The sequence below is a fragment of the Sus scrofa genome, chromosome 13, assembly GCF_000003025.6.
Source record: "Sus scrofa isolate TJ Tabasco breed Duroc chromosome 13, Sscrofa11.1, whole genome shotgun sequence".
In the NCBI taxonomy this organism is placed as follows: domain Eukaryota; kingdom Metazoa; phylum Chordata; class Mammalia; order Artiodactyla; family Suidae; genus Sus; species Sus scrofa.
This window is the reverse complement of record NC_010455.5, coordinates 35,788,350-35,801,663: the sequence shown is the minus strand read 5'-3', so window position 1 is coordinate 35,801,663 and position 13,314 is coordinate 35,788,350. Positions and strand designations below refer to the sequence as shown.

General features: G+C 47.9%; 1 protein-coding gene across 14 annotated transcripts in view; it reads right to left on the bottom strand.

The window, feature by feature from the left end:
• The window catches only part of CACNA1D (calcium voltage-gated channel subunit alpha1 D), a 342,950-nt gene that overhangs the window by 109,820 nt on the left and 219,816 nt on the right, over window positions 1-13,314 (bottom strand). For all 14 annotated transcript variants that reach the window (XM_013981776.2, XM_021068969.1, XM_013981775.2 and 11 more), the window contains exon 9: window positions 2,249-2,418. In XM_013981776.2, coding sequence (XP_013837230.1) covers window positions 2,249-2,418 — 170 coding nt within the window. The remainder of the gene's footprint in view (window positions 1-2,248; window positions 2,419-13,314) is intronic.

Genomic DNA, 13,314 nt, shown 5'->3' with positions numbered 1-13,314 from the left:
TGAGCAAGGCCAGGGATCAAATCCACATTCGCAAAGAGACAACATCAGGTCCTTAACTCAATGAGCCACAATGGGAACCCCAGAGGCACTGATTTTGCCCTCACACATCGACGTTCCTTGCAGGCAGTGTCAGGACACAGGAGATGGGCTAAGACCCAAGAGTGGACCCTCAGGACCCCCAGCTCAAGTCCAACAAAAATCCCTACTCCTCAGATCACAGGCCATAAAAACCACCAACACAAGTGAGGCTGCCACAACTAAGGGAGACCCCTGCCTGTTTCTAGAGGTGGAGCAATAAGGAGACAGAAGGACATCCACCCGCAAGAGGGCCCTCTCAACCCCCAAAGGACACAACTATGCTGGCAAAGCAAGGTGCGCTGCTTGGAAAAAGGGACAAGACTTTGATACTTCACACATAACAGGTGACATACTGGCCCTAGGATCTCGGGGCAGGGGGCTCTGTGGGTCAGTGTCAAGCCTCCAGCTTGGGAAGCAAGAGGACAAGAGCAGGGTAGGCAACCCCGAGCTATAGGCTTGTTGCTGGCCATGCTGCAGGGGCGGAAGTTCTGTGAAGGCCACAGGATTCCAGCTCAAGGTCCCCTGTGCCAAAGACCTGCAGACAATCCTTACAGCTCATCACAGAGAGGACATGTTGTGGGGTGAGGAACTCAAATGGACGTCCACTTGGAGGCTCTCAACTCACATTCGACAGCCTAGACTATAGACTTCTGGGTTTCCTCACTCTCAGGGGGTGACCCCCAGTCTCCTCGAGGCAGCCTGGAAAGCAGGGTGTGGAGGCCAGGGACAGGTGGGAGGTGACCTGCAAGCAATGCCCCTCCCTCCCATCAGCACCCAGGACTGAGTCAAGTGTGCAGCCCTGATGAGAGGAACACTCTCCACGGAAGCACAGACTCAGAGAAACATGAGGGCCATCTGGTCAAGAATCCCCTCCACCATGGGTCTCAGCCTCGGCTTCCATTCGCCACCCTCCTTACTTCCTTCCACTGTGACCCTCACCTGCTCTGGGCTCCAGCCAAAGACCAGCCCATTGTGTCCTCCCGGAGCCTTCGCTGCCTACCTCTCCATCCTCCTCACACTACTGCCTTGACTCAGGATGTTTCTCCTGACATATCTCAGATCCATCCACCCTTCAAGGCCCTCCAAGGCCCCACAGCTCTCTCTGAGACCCCAGTAGCCAGCCCTCAGCCCTGGGAACACTGCCTGGCTCCTCCCGTGACCTGCACCACTGTCTCCTGGTGCTGCATGCATCTGTACCCAAGCTGGCTCTCCCCAGAAGGGGCAAACCACATCCTCCCTGTCTCAGGGGTCCCCCCAGCATCCTGCACCCAGCCTGCTGAGTGAAGGCTGATTACATGACATCTGAGGGCCTCTGCCCAGAAAGCCTTCTCAGCCCTCTCCCATGGGTGGGGCCCATTAGGTTTCCCAGACCGCTCAGTGGACAAGCGCCCTCAGTCTTTCCTATCAGCTGGTCTAGATTTGAAACCCAGCACAATGATCTTAGTCAACTCCACTGCTGAACCTCGACTTCCACTTTTACCCGAGGTGCTGATGGCCTCAGGAAGAGTAAGAGCATCAAAAGCATATAGTAAAAGAGGTGCGTTGGTGGGCAACAGTAATTAATCCCTGGGGTGGTCCAAGCTTGAGTGTTCCTGCTGAAGAAGGACTCTACGGGGCCCGGTGTCCCAGTGTGGGGTAGCAGCTACTAGCTGGGCTCTGGAGCAGCCCCACTGACTCACATGTCCCCTAACACTGCCCTGAATGGTGATCTGGTGTCTTCCTGGTCCCCAACAGGCTAAACATTTGGTGTGCCATGGCTAGTGCAGGGCAAGGCACTCCAAGTAGCAGAAAGATGGATGGGGTCCTGCCTCTCTAGTTCCCTTCCAACAACACTGTGCACTCTTAAGCAAAGGAACCACAGCTTTGTCTCCTCTGGTGCAAGGTGAATATGCATCTTGCTGTGCCCATGTCTGCACAGAAGGGACTTAATCCCTGGAGCAAAACGCATGTCTGGCTGACGATCCCCGACCATAAAGGAGAAATGCATCTAAAACCCACATCCCAGCGGACATCCAGGATCGGTGTCAATGCACTGTTCTCTCTGATGTGCAGGCAGAGGAACCAGATGGCTGGGAGGAGGACTGGCTCTCAGAGCGGGTCAGAGGGGAGGGACACCCGCAGGGCGGGCAGGCATCTGAAGGGCACACGGAACAGAAGGGGCGCCACCTACTATTCCGTTTGCTTTCCTCTCCTCCTTCTTCTTCATTCTCAGGATCAATGTCTTCTGCTTGGGTGATCCAATCCAAGTAGCCCTTTAGATCCTCTTCCAGTTGCTGCTTCTCCCGGAGCTTCTGGAAGTCTCCCCGTGCTTTAGCCTTCTCTCTTTCCTTGGAAAATTCTCTGAGGGAGGCCAAGAGAAAAGGCACATGTCAGGACATCCCTGGGGACCCCACCACAAGCCATCTGCCCGGCCGCACAACAGTCCTGCGGCAGGACACACAGCACCCAGTACAGCCACACGAGCACAGCAACAGGGGCCACACACATGAACAGGACACAGGACAGTGCCTTCCCAAGCAAGACCACACCAATGCACATGCACTGTCTCTCAGAAAATGAGCTCTCTTCCGGAGCTCTGTGCTTCCAAGGAGCCCTGGCCCCAATACTATGTGCTGCCACAGCAGGCCTCAACCCCTGACCAGAGCCTGGGCTCAGAGGTGCCCCCCCCCCCGCCAGAGGTAGCAACACGCTTCGGAGACAAAGGACCCACACTTTGAGCTCTGGTCAAAGAGGGCTTCTTTCATACTCTTAAGTAAAATGTTCCTACTGTGCACTGACCCCTTTGTCCAAACCCGGAGCCCGGAGAGCCGACTCCCCACCACCTGCAGGTTCCGACCAGAGCAGTGGACTGGGTCTGAGCAGACCCAGCTCACACCCTGTTCCTTCTCCCCAGAGAGGAAACAGACCACTGGCAAAGCACTAGTACCTTTCATAACCCTCGCTTCTTGCCATGATCTTTTCCCCAAAGTCCTGCCTATGGGAGGTGAAAAGGCAGTGTGATCTGTTGCCCATTTATGGCAACACCTGCCCTAGAAAGGCTCTGGCAGATGCATGAATGTTTCCAATGGCTCGGTGTTTACCTTTCTCGTCTGCAAGCCTCTACCTCTGTGCACATACGGGACCCGACATGTGCTCAGGCAAGTCGGCAAGTCAGGTGAGTGATTACCCAATTTTCATGTGTGAGAAACCACCTGCATTTCCAACCGCCAAGTGTTAGAGGAGCCAAGTTACGCGTGTTACATATTTAGTAAGTATGATTAAAAAGCTGCTAAGAAAGCAGAGGAGATTACAGGCAGGGCAGCTTCTGCACACAGACCCCTAGATTCTGACGGATGCTCCATCTGCCTTCCTTGTGGATCCAAAGCCAGCATGTCTCCCTTTCAGGGACCTCATTAAGCCAACCCAGACGATGAAGGGGAGGCGATCTGCTTACCTGAACAGCCAGGCTCTCCTCTCTCTCTCCCGGCCCTCTCTCTACTCTGTTCAAGGGTCTGAACAGATACTCCAACACGCAGTGACACAGGTACTTCAAATAAGAAACCTGGAATTCTTGCCAAGGTACCACCCTCGCCACCCCTAAATCACCCTCTTTTTGGGTGCATGGGGAGCTGGCCTTGGCTCTGTTAGGGCTGGTCCGCCCCACCTTCACCCTCCATGAAATGAGGAGGGAGCAGGGCCTGGGCCAGCCTGGGCTGGACTCCAGGGGTCCCCAGGGGGTGAGCTGAAGCTGCTCAGGGCCCAGAGGTGCTTTCTACACACCCTGCCTAGGTCCTCTCCTCCTGCAGAGAACACCTTCCCACCTCAAAAAATAAAGGCCTGGGAAGGCAGCATCTTGCCACGTCTGTGAACCACTCCAAGAGTGATACAGGGCTTCTCAGCCTTGGCTTCCTGAGGAACCAGCCATGCTTACTCAGTCTGGGGCAGTTCAGCAAATGACTGAACTTTGAAAATGTCACACCCAAAGCAGAATCTCATCTTTGAACAAGTAGAGGCCCTGGAGTATCAGGTGTTAACATGAAAATGCATCATGGAATCTGTTTTCTTAAATACATTTGGAAAGGCCAAATCTGTGGCCCTTCAATTTTTCTGTTTACCACAAGTATCCCAGTACAAATCTTTTGGCATGTTTTGATCCTGAACTTTGGGTACTCAATTCACATGGTTACATATAGAAAGAGTAGTCTTATTTTGAGAATAAGAGTATTCTTATATTTCTACATATCCAATCTGAGTTCTTGAAAAAATAATTACTAAGATAGCAAAACAGTTACCGTTAAGTTTCACATGGATTTTGCTTTAATATCATATTTCATAACTTTTTTTTTACATTAGAAATACACAAAACCCCCTCTCTAACAAGCTGCCTCATGGTTGCCCATTCTTGATTGTCTGGCCGCAGCTAAGTATGCAGAGATAAAATCCATTGTTATGTCTAAAATTTCTGAGAATAATAAAACACAGCCAAGTCCTGGCTTGGAGCCCATTTATTTTAAATAGTAATCACTATGGTAATTGTTCATATAACAAAACTATTTGTATAAATGCTCCGAACTGATTTTTAACAGTTCTAAATGGCCTAATACTTAGCAGGCATGTAATATTTACTGATTTGGACAGAATTGAGATTTACAAGGCATAAGCTCCTGTCGCTCTGAGGCAGGGTGGAGGAGAAAGCGGCAGGGAGGTGGCCTCTGTGTGACAAACTGAGCCGTCCCACAGGTCCTCTCAGACCACACTGGGCTCTAAGTCCTAAGACCTGGATTCTACTCCCCTCTCTGTCACTTTCCTTTTCTGAGCTTCAGTTTCTTTGCCCGCAAAACAGACGTGCTACCTGTTTTCCTGTCTCATAGGGATTCAGTGAGACATACAAGACGGTATTGTGAAAAATCACAAAGCACAGCACCAATGTGATGTTCAAATGTATAACATTTAGTTATTGAATCTTGGAATAATACAAGGCAGATGGAGGAGATTTCTCAAGTACCAAAAGGAGAAAAATTGCAAATCACTCTGAATGGGCTCTAAGCCGCATGACGCCAGCAGAACTGAGGGAAGCACAAAAGGACACACGGGATCCTAGGGCTCAGAGTGACCTCGATAAGCCAGCAATTGCCCTATCAATCCTGAAGTGCTATCTGCTGAGTGGAAAATAACTCATCCCTGTCACAACAAATCTTGCACTCCAGAAAATCTCACCTGAGACCACAGAGTCTTTATCAACCTCAGTTGGACAATGGAAAAAAAAATAGCTTTTCCATTTTGCGTAAGAATTTGTCATTCTAGAAGCCTACTACTAAAGGGATTAAATAATAGTATTATAAAAGTTAATGTAATAAAGCTATTGGTCGAAAACATCAGACTTTCACAAGTGACTAGAAATCTGACAGCTCACAGTGACAGAAGCCTACTTGGTCCAGATCAGAAGAAAAAAACAAAAGAGGCTTTACAAAGTGCTTGTGCAAAAAAGCACATATATTGTGCTACTCTCTGGATACAAAAGAAGAGGAAGTAGGGAAACATGAATATTATTGTAGGATGTATCTAAAGGATAAAGCACAAACTAAGTGGGGGAAAAGGGAGCAGAGGGGATAAAGTAGGAGTGACACTAAGTATACCTTTTTTGTATAATTTTGACTTTTAGACTCATGTTAATGTCTTATATGTTACATTTTAATTAAATCAACAGACAGGATGAAGGGAAAATAGCTCTACAGTGGAAGTGAACTGAAACAAATGTATCTGATTGTACTTCAAATGAATATCATAACCACCTTGAAGGAAAAACAAAACAAAACAAAACTAATTCAAGGAAAGATGAACATCTGACTGCATCCTCTCAGTCAGCGCAGGGCTAGTGAGAAGGTGGAACCACAGACAAATACGCTTAACTCTTGTCAGTCAGTTCAGGTTTTTGCAGTGATATGGATGAAACCATCCTGCAACTATTTTAGAAGTGTTGCAGGATTTCACGAATGAGTTAATAAATCGATGCTGTTGGGAGTCGAGGTTCTCCCTATGGAAGGCGGGGGTGAAAGCAGAATGACGAGGAAGAACTCCCTGGGGATGGACTGCAGCCAGGATACTGATGTGAACTCATGCTTTCTGAAGCTGTCTGCCTATGACTACATGCATACAGGTAGGTATGTGTGTGTAAATGCACACACCTCCCAGCTCGGTTGCCAAGACCTGGAAACAGAGGCACCACCATCTCCCATAGATATGTGCATACCTGGCACCCAGATCCGTCTCTAATACCACTTCCCATTAAAAGGACCGGTAGTTTTTGGATAAATGGCTGACTCCAGGGTCCAAGAAGGCTAAATACAGAACTAGGAAAGTAAGAAAATGCTGTAAAAGAAACAAACAAACAAAAAAAAAAAACTTAAAAACACCAACCAACCAAAAAAAAAAAAAAAAAAAAACTATGGTGGAAGCACCTTTCACTGGCCACATCTGGGGTAATTTCAGCCCCCAAATAACTAAAAACAGTCAGGAATTTTTAAATATCAAGAATAATCAGTCCACACACCCTGTAGATAAATTAAAAAGCAAAAAGATAATATATTAACAGATTGTTAATAATAAATGAATTGGAGTAAAGGATATATGGATTGCTCACTAAGCTACTCTTATTCTTGCAACTTTTCTGTATGATTGAAATTACTTTCACATAAAAAAATTTGTGGAAGTGTTTGGAAACTGTAACCAAACTGATCAAATGCAAATTTAATGTTGTTTCACATTCATTTCTGCTTACCAGGTAGACTATAGGCTCCTTGCAGGAATGGACAATGCTGTTCATTTCTTATGATTTTCTTTCCATGTATCTGTCTCCCCAATGGAGCACCCCACTTCAAGCAGGCATGCAGGAGACTAGGTACAGAAAAACACACCACACTCACTAGAACAAGCCCTGCTCCTTAAGAAGTCAGAATGCACCAGGACAGAGTCCATGGTTCCTGTGATGGTCCACAAGCCTGAAACGAGGGCTTCTGAGCCCATGGATACCATCAGTCTCCACCCCTAGCCTGCCTGATACCCTATCTTAGGCCTGGCAGTCAAGAACCAGAGGGGTTGAGAATGTTTGGAAGAAATGGGAGGAGGAGTTCTGACTGCAGAGCAACAGGGCAGTACCCCTGACCCCTGACACCCAACCCCCCATACTCCTACCCCATGGTACTCACACAGGTTCTGGCAAAGACCTTCAGATGGCAAGAGACAAAGAGGACAAGCAGAAGCTCTTTGACAGGTGCACTGAGCCCCTGTTACCTCCAGCAGTCCCCCACCCTTGATCATGCTGCCCTGGGTTCCAGCCAGGCACCACACCAGCTCCAGGTGGTCTGCACCTGCATGGCCAGGGGCTGATGTGGTTTCCCACAGGACAGCCCATTAGGTCACAGCCTTCTTCTCAGCAGTACAGAGAGAACCTCTTCTGCAGTGGCAGAGTGTCCTCAGAGTCCTCAGGGTGTCTTTACATTCACTGCCCAAAGGTACCTCTACCTCTGCGAGGGACAGGCAGGACCAGGATCTTCAGCCCCATCCCACAAAGGCCAAAAGTGAAGTCCAACAAGGTGACATTACTGGTCCCATGTCACATGCCAGGTAAACAGGACAATCAGGCTCTGAACCAGGCTCTGGACCCAGGGATCTTTCCACGGGATTCCCAATCCCTCTGCCTCCTGGATCAGGAGATGCTGGACGTTTACAGATCAGGACCAGGAACTGGGGCAGGGCAGCAGGACAGAAAGCACCATTTACCCTTGTTTTCTTCCAGAGCCCAACACAGGCTTAGAGAAAGGTAACAACACCCTTTCTGCTCATTTCCCCAAGTGCTGAGCCTCACTCCTCAGGGAGCACCGCTCCAGGAAGACTCCCTGCCTGGGACCCCCCAGCCTCCTCTCCAAAGCTCCTGCAGAGCACCCCCAGGAGCTGGGCACATGCCCCCCACCCTCCTGCCAGCTCTGCAGAGAGCTCCCCAAACCCTGACATTGCCCAGGATTTACAGGCCCTACATGCCAAGCTTGGGGAGCCCTGGCTGGGTCAACTCTGCTGGACAGAGAGCACTTAGCCTGGAGCAAGTCATCGCATGGCAACTGCAGCGCAGGTCAAACACAACTGCCACAAGCACAGAAGGATGACACATAGTCTGCTCCAGAATTTGTTATTTCTCAAATGCCCCATAAAATAAATGGGCCACTGGCAATCACGTTGATTTAGAGATAGAGTTTCATCTTGGGTTATAATACTATTTGTTTTAACCAAACCCACACAAATAAAATTTAGACAAGCTAAATGCTTTGAAATTCACACATACAGAGAAAACAAGCATAAAAACCTCCAGTGAGCCAGGCCAATGGTGTCACTAGGACTCGGGTTTCTATAGAACAGGCGACTCAGAAATACATCAAAAACAACCCCCTAGAAAGCAGCATTTACAAAAAGGTGAAGTGTAGGGAGAAGTGAACTAGTAACACACTGATTTTTATCAACAGAGGCCAGTCTTCTTTAGACTTAAGTTACTTCCCCTACATAGACATAAAGAAAATAAAACAGAAAGAGTAGTTTGGTTCAAAAAATACCTTTGTTTAAATTTAATTTTTTTTAGAAAGCATATACAGGTTCATTTTTTGTTTGAAGAAACTGTATTTTGTTTTTAAAAAAATCAACAAGGAGTTCCCGTCGTGGCGCAGTGGTTAGCGAATCCGACTAGGAACCATGAGGTTGCGGGTTTGATCCCTGCCCTTGCTCAGTGGGTTAACAATCCGGCGTTGCTGTGAGCTGTGATGTAGGTCGCAGACGCGGCTCGGATCCCGCGTTGCTGTGGCTCTGGCGTAGGCCAGCGACTACAGCTCCGATTCGACCCCTAGCCTGGGAACCTCCATATGCCACGGGAGCAGTCCTAAAAATGGCAAAAAGACAAAAAAAAAAAAAAAAAAATCAACAATAATGTGTGATGCTTCAAACACACTTTTAAAAAAAATTATTGGCAGTGGTTTAGTTCAAAGTTCATCAAAATCATTGACTTTGTTCCAGTTTTCCCTCCACCACAAGAAGGCAGGACTAGCCATACGTGTTCTGTCAGCATGAAATAAAGAGGCTAGAATGGGGCGGAGGGTTTCAGATTGCAGCACCTCATCAGTAAGATGTGCTCCTTGTACGTAACACCCATGGAGGGCAAGATTGCTCTGGTGACAGCAGTCATCGACATCAGATAGGCACTGGCCACCAAGAAATGGAGGAGAACCACCAGCTGGCAAAATGGACAAGAGGAAATGGGGGATCCTTGTGCACAAAGAAGCATGTCAAGAAAAATGTTTAACAATCACACTTCCTCTCATCCAGCTACATTATGATTCTTCTTTGGGAGCTCATTCCAGCAAGAAACCACATGGGGAATCTTTGCATAAAGGAATCCTGTGCCTGCTATTTTTTCTACTTTGTGAAAGTTGGGAATATTAAGAGATGTTCTCAAAGAAATCCTCCCCTTTTCCTGTTCTTGCTTTTACTGTCATAAACATCTGTGAAGATGCTTTATCTAGAAAAGAGCTTTTGTATTTTGGGAAGATAAACCATTTTCAGAGTGGGTGCTTCCTAGCTTTTAATGCCTAGGGTGAGTTACCTGCTGCAAACAGCAGCGGGGTGGCATGAACACACGAACCCTCAGGGACAGAGTACCTGGGGGTGCTTATGCTGTTCAAGAGGAAGGGGAAGTAGGGACAGAGGGAACAAATGCATGATCTGTTCCGTCTTTTCTCTCTCCCGGTCCTTTCTGAACACTCCCTGGCTTGAACCCTGTGCTCCAGCCATCCTGAAGTCCCCCCATGTTCTCCAAGGTACAGGCACCTCTTTCAGCTGCAGGCCACTGTGAGCTGTTCCCTAAGAGAGGCTCAACTCACTGCTCTACCAGAAACCAACCCCCTCAGCTGGGTCAGCCTCTAAAAACATTCATCCAATTTGCCCTGCAGTTTGTTATTTAATATTCTCTTTTATACACCAGACTGTAAACTATGTGATGGAGGGTCTGTGTCTGTCTTATCTTTTTATATTAGATCCTTATCACAAATCCTAGCCATTAGTAGTTGCTCAATAAGAACTGGCTGAATTTAATAGACAGCTTTACAGGTTTAGGTCTTATATTAATGATGACCCTATCAAAGATATGGATTGTGGACGCTGTGTAGAAGTCTTGACCAAAAATGCCCATGTAACTTTTCTATCACCTAAAACTGCACCCATCATTGTCATAAGCAAAAAAAAAAAACAAAAAAAAAAAACAAAAAAACTATGAAAAAACTAAGCCAGCTAGAGTCTTGCACAAGTCTAGGAAGTAATTCACAGAAATAAACTATCTTAGAATGAAATACACTTTCCTTTTTCCATATCTCCTTGTCTGAGGATAGAAGAGCTGTTCTTTCCTTGAAGAGTTAGTTTCCATGACTACCAAAGACATTTCCCCAAATGATAAGACTCCAGGCAGGCTACATGCTGAAAGTTACAGACTTTTTGTTTCCATCTGTTTTCTGAAAAACGTATTTTATGAAGTGTTCTTCAAAAACACAGGCCTCTTGCCTGACATCACCTTCTCCGCGTGAAATGTATCAATTAAACGAGCCATGCCAGCCTCATCACATCATGTTATGACAGCTTCCAATACCACTCCTTAAGAAGTCACCTGAGTCACACCTCACTAGACTTGTCAGATTTCAGCTTTCGAAGAAAAATAAGGAAAATGTGTACCTCAAGTCCGACTTGGGAGAGTGGCAGAACCACTCAAAATTAACATCAGGGGGAGTTCCCATCATGGCGCAGTGGTTAACGAATCCGACTAGGAACCATGAGGTTGCGGGTTCGATCCCTGCCCTTGCTCAGTGGGTTAACGATCCGGCGTTGCCGTGAGCTGTGGTGTAGGTCGCAGATGCGGCTCGGATCCCCTGTTGCTGTGGCTCTGGCATAGGCTGGTGTCACAGCTCCAATTAGACCCCTAGCCTGGGAACCTCCATATGCCGCAGGAGCGGCCCAACAAATGGCAAAAGATAAAAAAAATAAAATAAAATAAAAAATGAAAAATAAATTTCTCTTTAAAAAAAAAAAAATTAACATCAGGGAAGGGATCAGCAAGCCCCAGGCCTGTGCTGCTCATGCAGGGCAGTTTGCTGCTAAGCACGCAGTCAGAGAGCCTGAGATGGACAGAGGGCTGCACTGCCTGCTCGAAGGGCAGCTGGAACTTTGGGGTGGGGGCAGTGTCTGACTACAGGTGAGACACGTGAACTGAGCCCACCAGTTGGGATGGCCTCAAAGCAATCCCCTTAGGAATTCCAGCCAAAGTCCCACTCTGGTGACATCAGAGGCAGGCCACCCAGAGAGAAGCACTTGGAGAGATGAGGTCTCTCCCTCCCAGGGACTCTTTCTTGAAGGGCAGGGTAGGTGAAGCGCCTTCTCTGAACCATCAGATTTAGGTGAGAACAAGAGAACAGCATTCTATAACAGGGGAGACTCCAGGACTCAGAGAGATCCCCACTCCCCAGAACATGGTCCCAAAGGACCTCTTGAGCTAGATTTGGACTTGTTCACAAGCAGTTTTTGGGTTTTGGCTGCCCCACAGCATATGGAGTCCCTGGCCAGGGATCAGATCTGAGCTGCAGTCATGACCTACGCTGCAGCTGTGGCAATGCCAGATCCTTAACCCACTGTGCCGGGGATCAAACCTACAGCACTGAAGAGAAGCTGCCAATCCTGTTGCACCACAGCAGGAACTCCCACCAGCTGATTTAAGAAGAAAAAGAAACCAATTTCTCTGATGTCTCCGTATTTCATGATTCCCCTTTACTTTGGAAAATTAATTTTGGGAAAAGAAATAGACAGAGTGTGAAGAATGGAAGAGCTCAGGACGTATCAGCACAGACCTTGGCTGCTAGATGGGACCCCACGGGGAGCCCCCTCACCACGCACAGAAAGAGCTTCCAACTAACAGGTAAGCAGCTTGGGCTCTGGAGCAAGTCCATCTAGATTTCATCCCTAGCTTACTCAGAATTCCTTCTTTACAAGCCATGTGATCTTGAGAAAAACGAAACTTCTTCAAGCTTTGTTTCCTCGTTTGTAAAACTGAGGCAAAAACGCCTTCACTCAAGTAGTTGAGAAGATTGAATGAAATAAACCACATTTCATATTTCACCTAGCCCAACACCAGACTTATATTTTAGCTGCTATATGAACAACAACTATAAAGAAAAATTCTCTCACGCAATCCATACCTCTGAGGTGACCAATGCAAAGATTTCTCCTCATCTGAGAGACACTGGCCCACAACTACCCATTCCTCACGGACTCCCATCTCCTCACACCCACCCACCACCACAGCCCCCAGCCCCAGGGGTCCCCTCACTCTTCCACCTGGAGAGGCACCTTCCAGGCCCAGTCGTTCGCTGCCACCTTACTGTTTGAACAGCTCAACAGCTCCCTTGAACTAACAGAAGCCTGCCTCCTTCACTGGCATTCCCAGCTACACATCCATTCTTCTGCTCCACTGCTCCCAGCCAGCACAGAGCACCTGGCGGCTCCCAATGGCCAACTCGCTGGCTCTTGCCGCACCTGCCACAGCAGGCCCTGTTCCCCTCACCACTTCCAGGATCTGGGCAGCATCCTCCTTTCTTGACATCCTTGCAAACATCCTTCCTTCCACACCCAACCTGAGTTGGCTTCCTCAAAAGAGCCCTCTCTGATCTGCCAGCCCTCCACTGCTCTCCTGCGGCCACTGCCCAACACAGATGCTGCTAAAGTAAACTTGATGGAGAACCAGAGGTGAGAAGGTACAGTTGTTGGTATCAACACAAGGAGGGCCCTGGAGTTCATTGACATGTCCCTGTAAGCCTGTTTGTAAGTAACAGCACATGATTCAAGGACAGTGGGGCCTCTGGAAACAGCACACCTCTGGGCAGGTGAAGGCCGACCCCCAGTGGATTAGAATTAGAATCCTTCAGATGCAAATGAAAGCCTCTCAGACTCAGAAGCTGAAAAGCCCCAAAGGCTTGGAGGCTCCAGCAGATGATTTAAGCCACGATGTATTTTAAGGCAGAATTTCAGGGGAATGATCTAGTTCTGTGTGGATTAATACTTTATCCCTGAATCCAAAACAAACTCTTATGACAATCAGACTTAGAGAAATTAGGTTAGGGCTTCGAGTGCCACTCCAGGTCCTGGAAAGATGAGGGGCCCTGGAGATAAGAGCAGGCAAGGGAA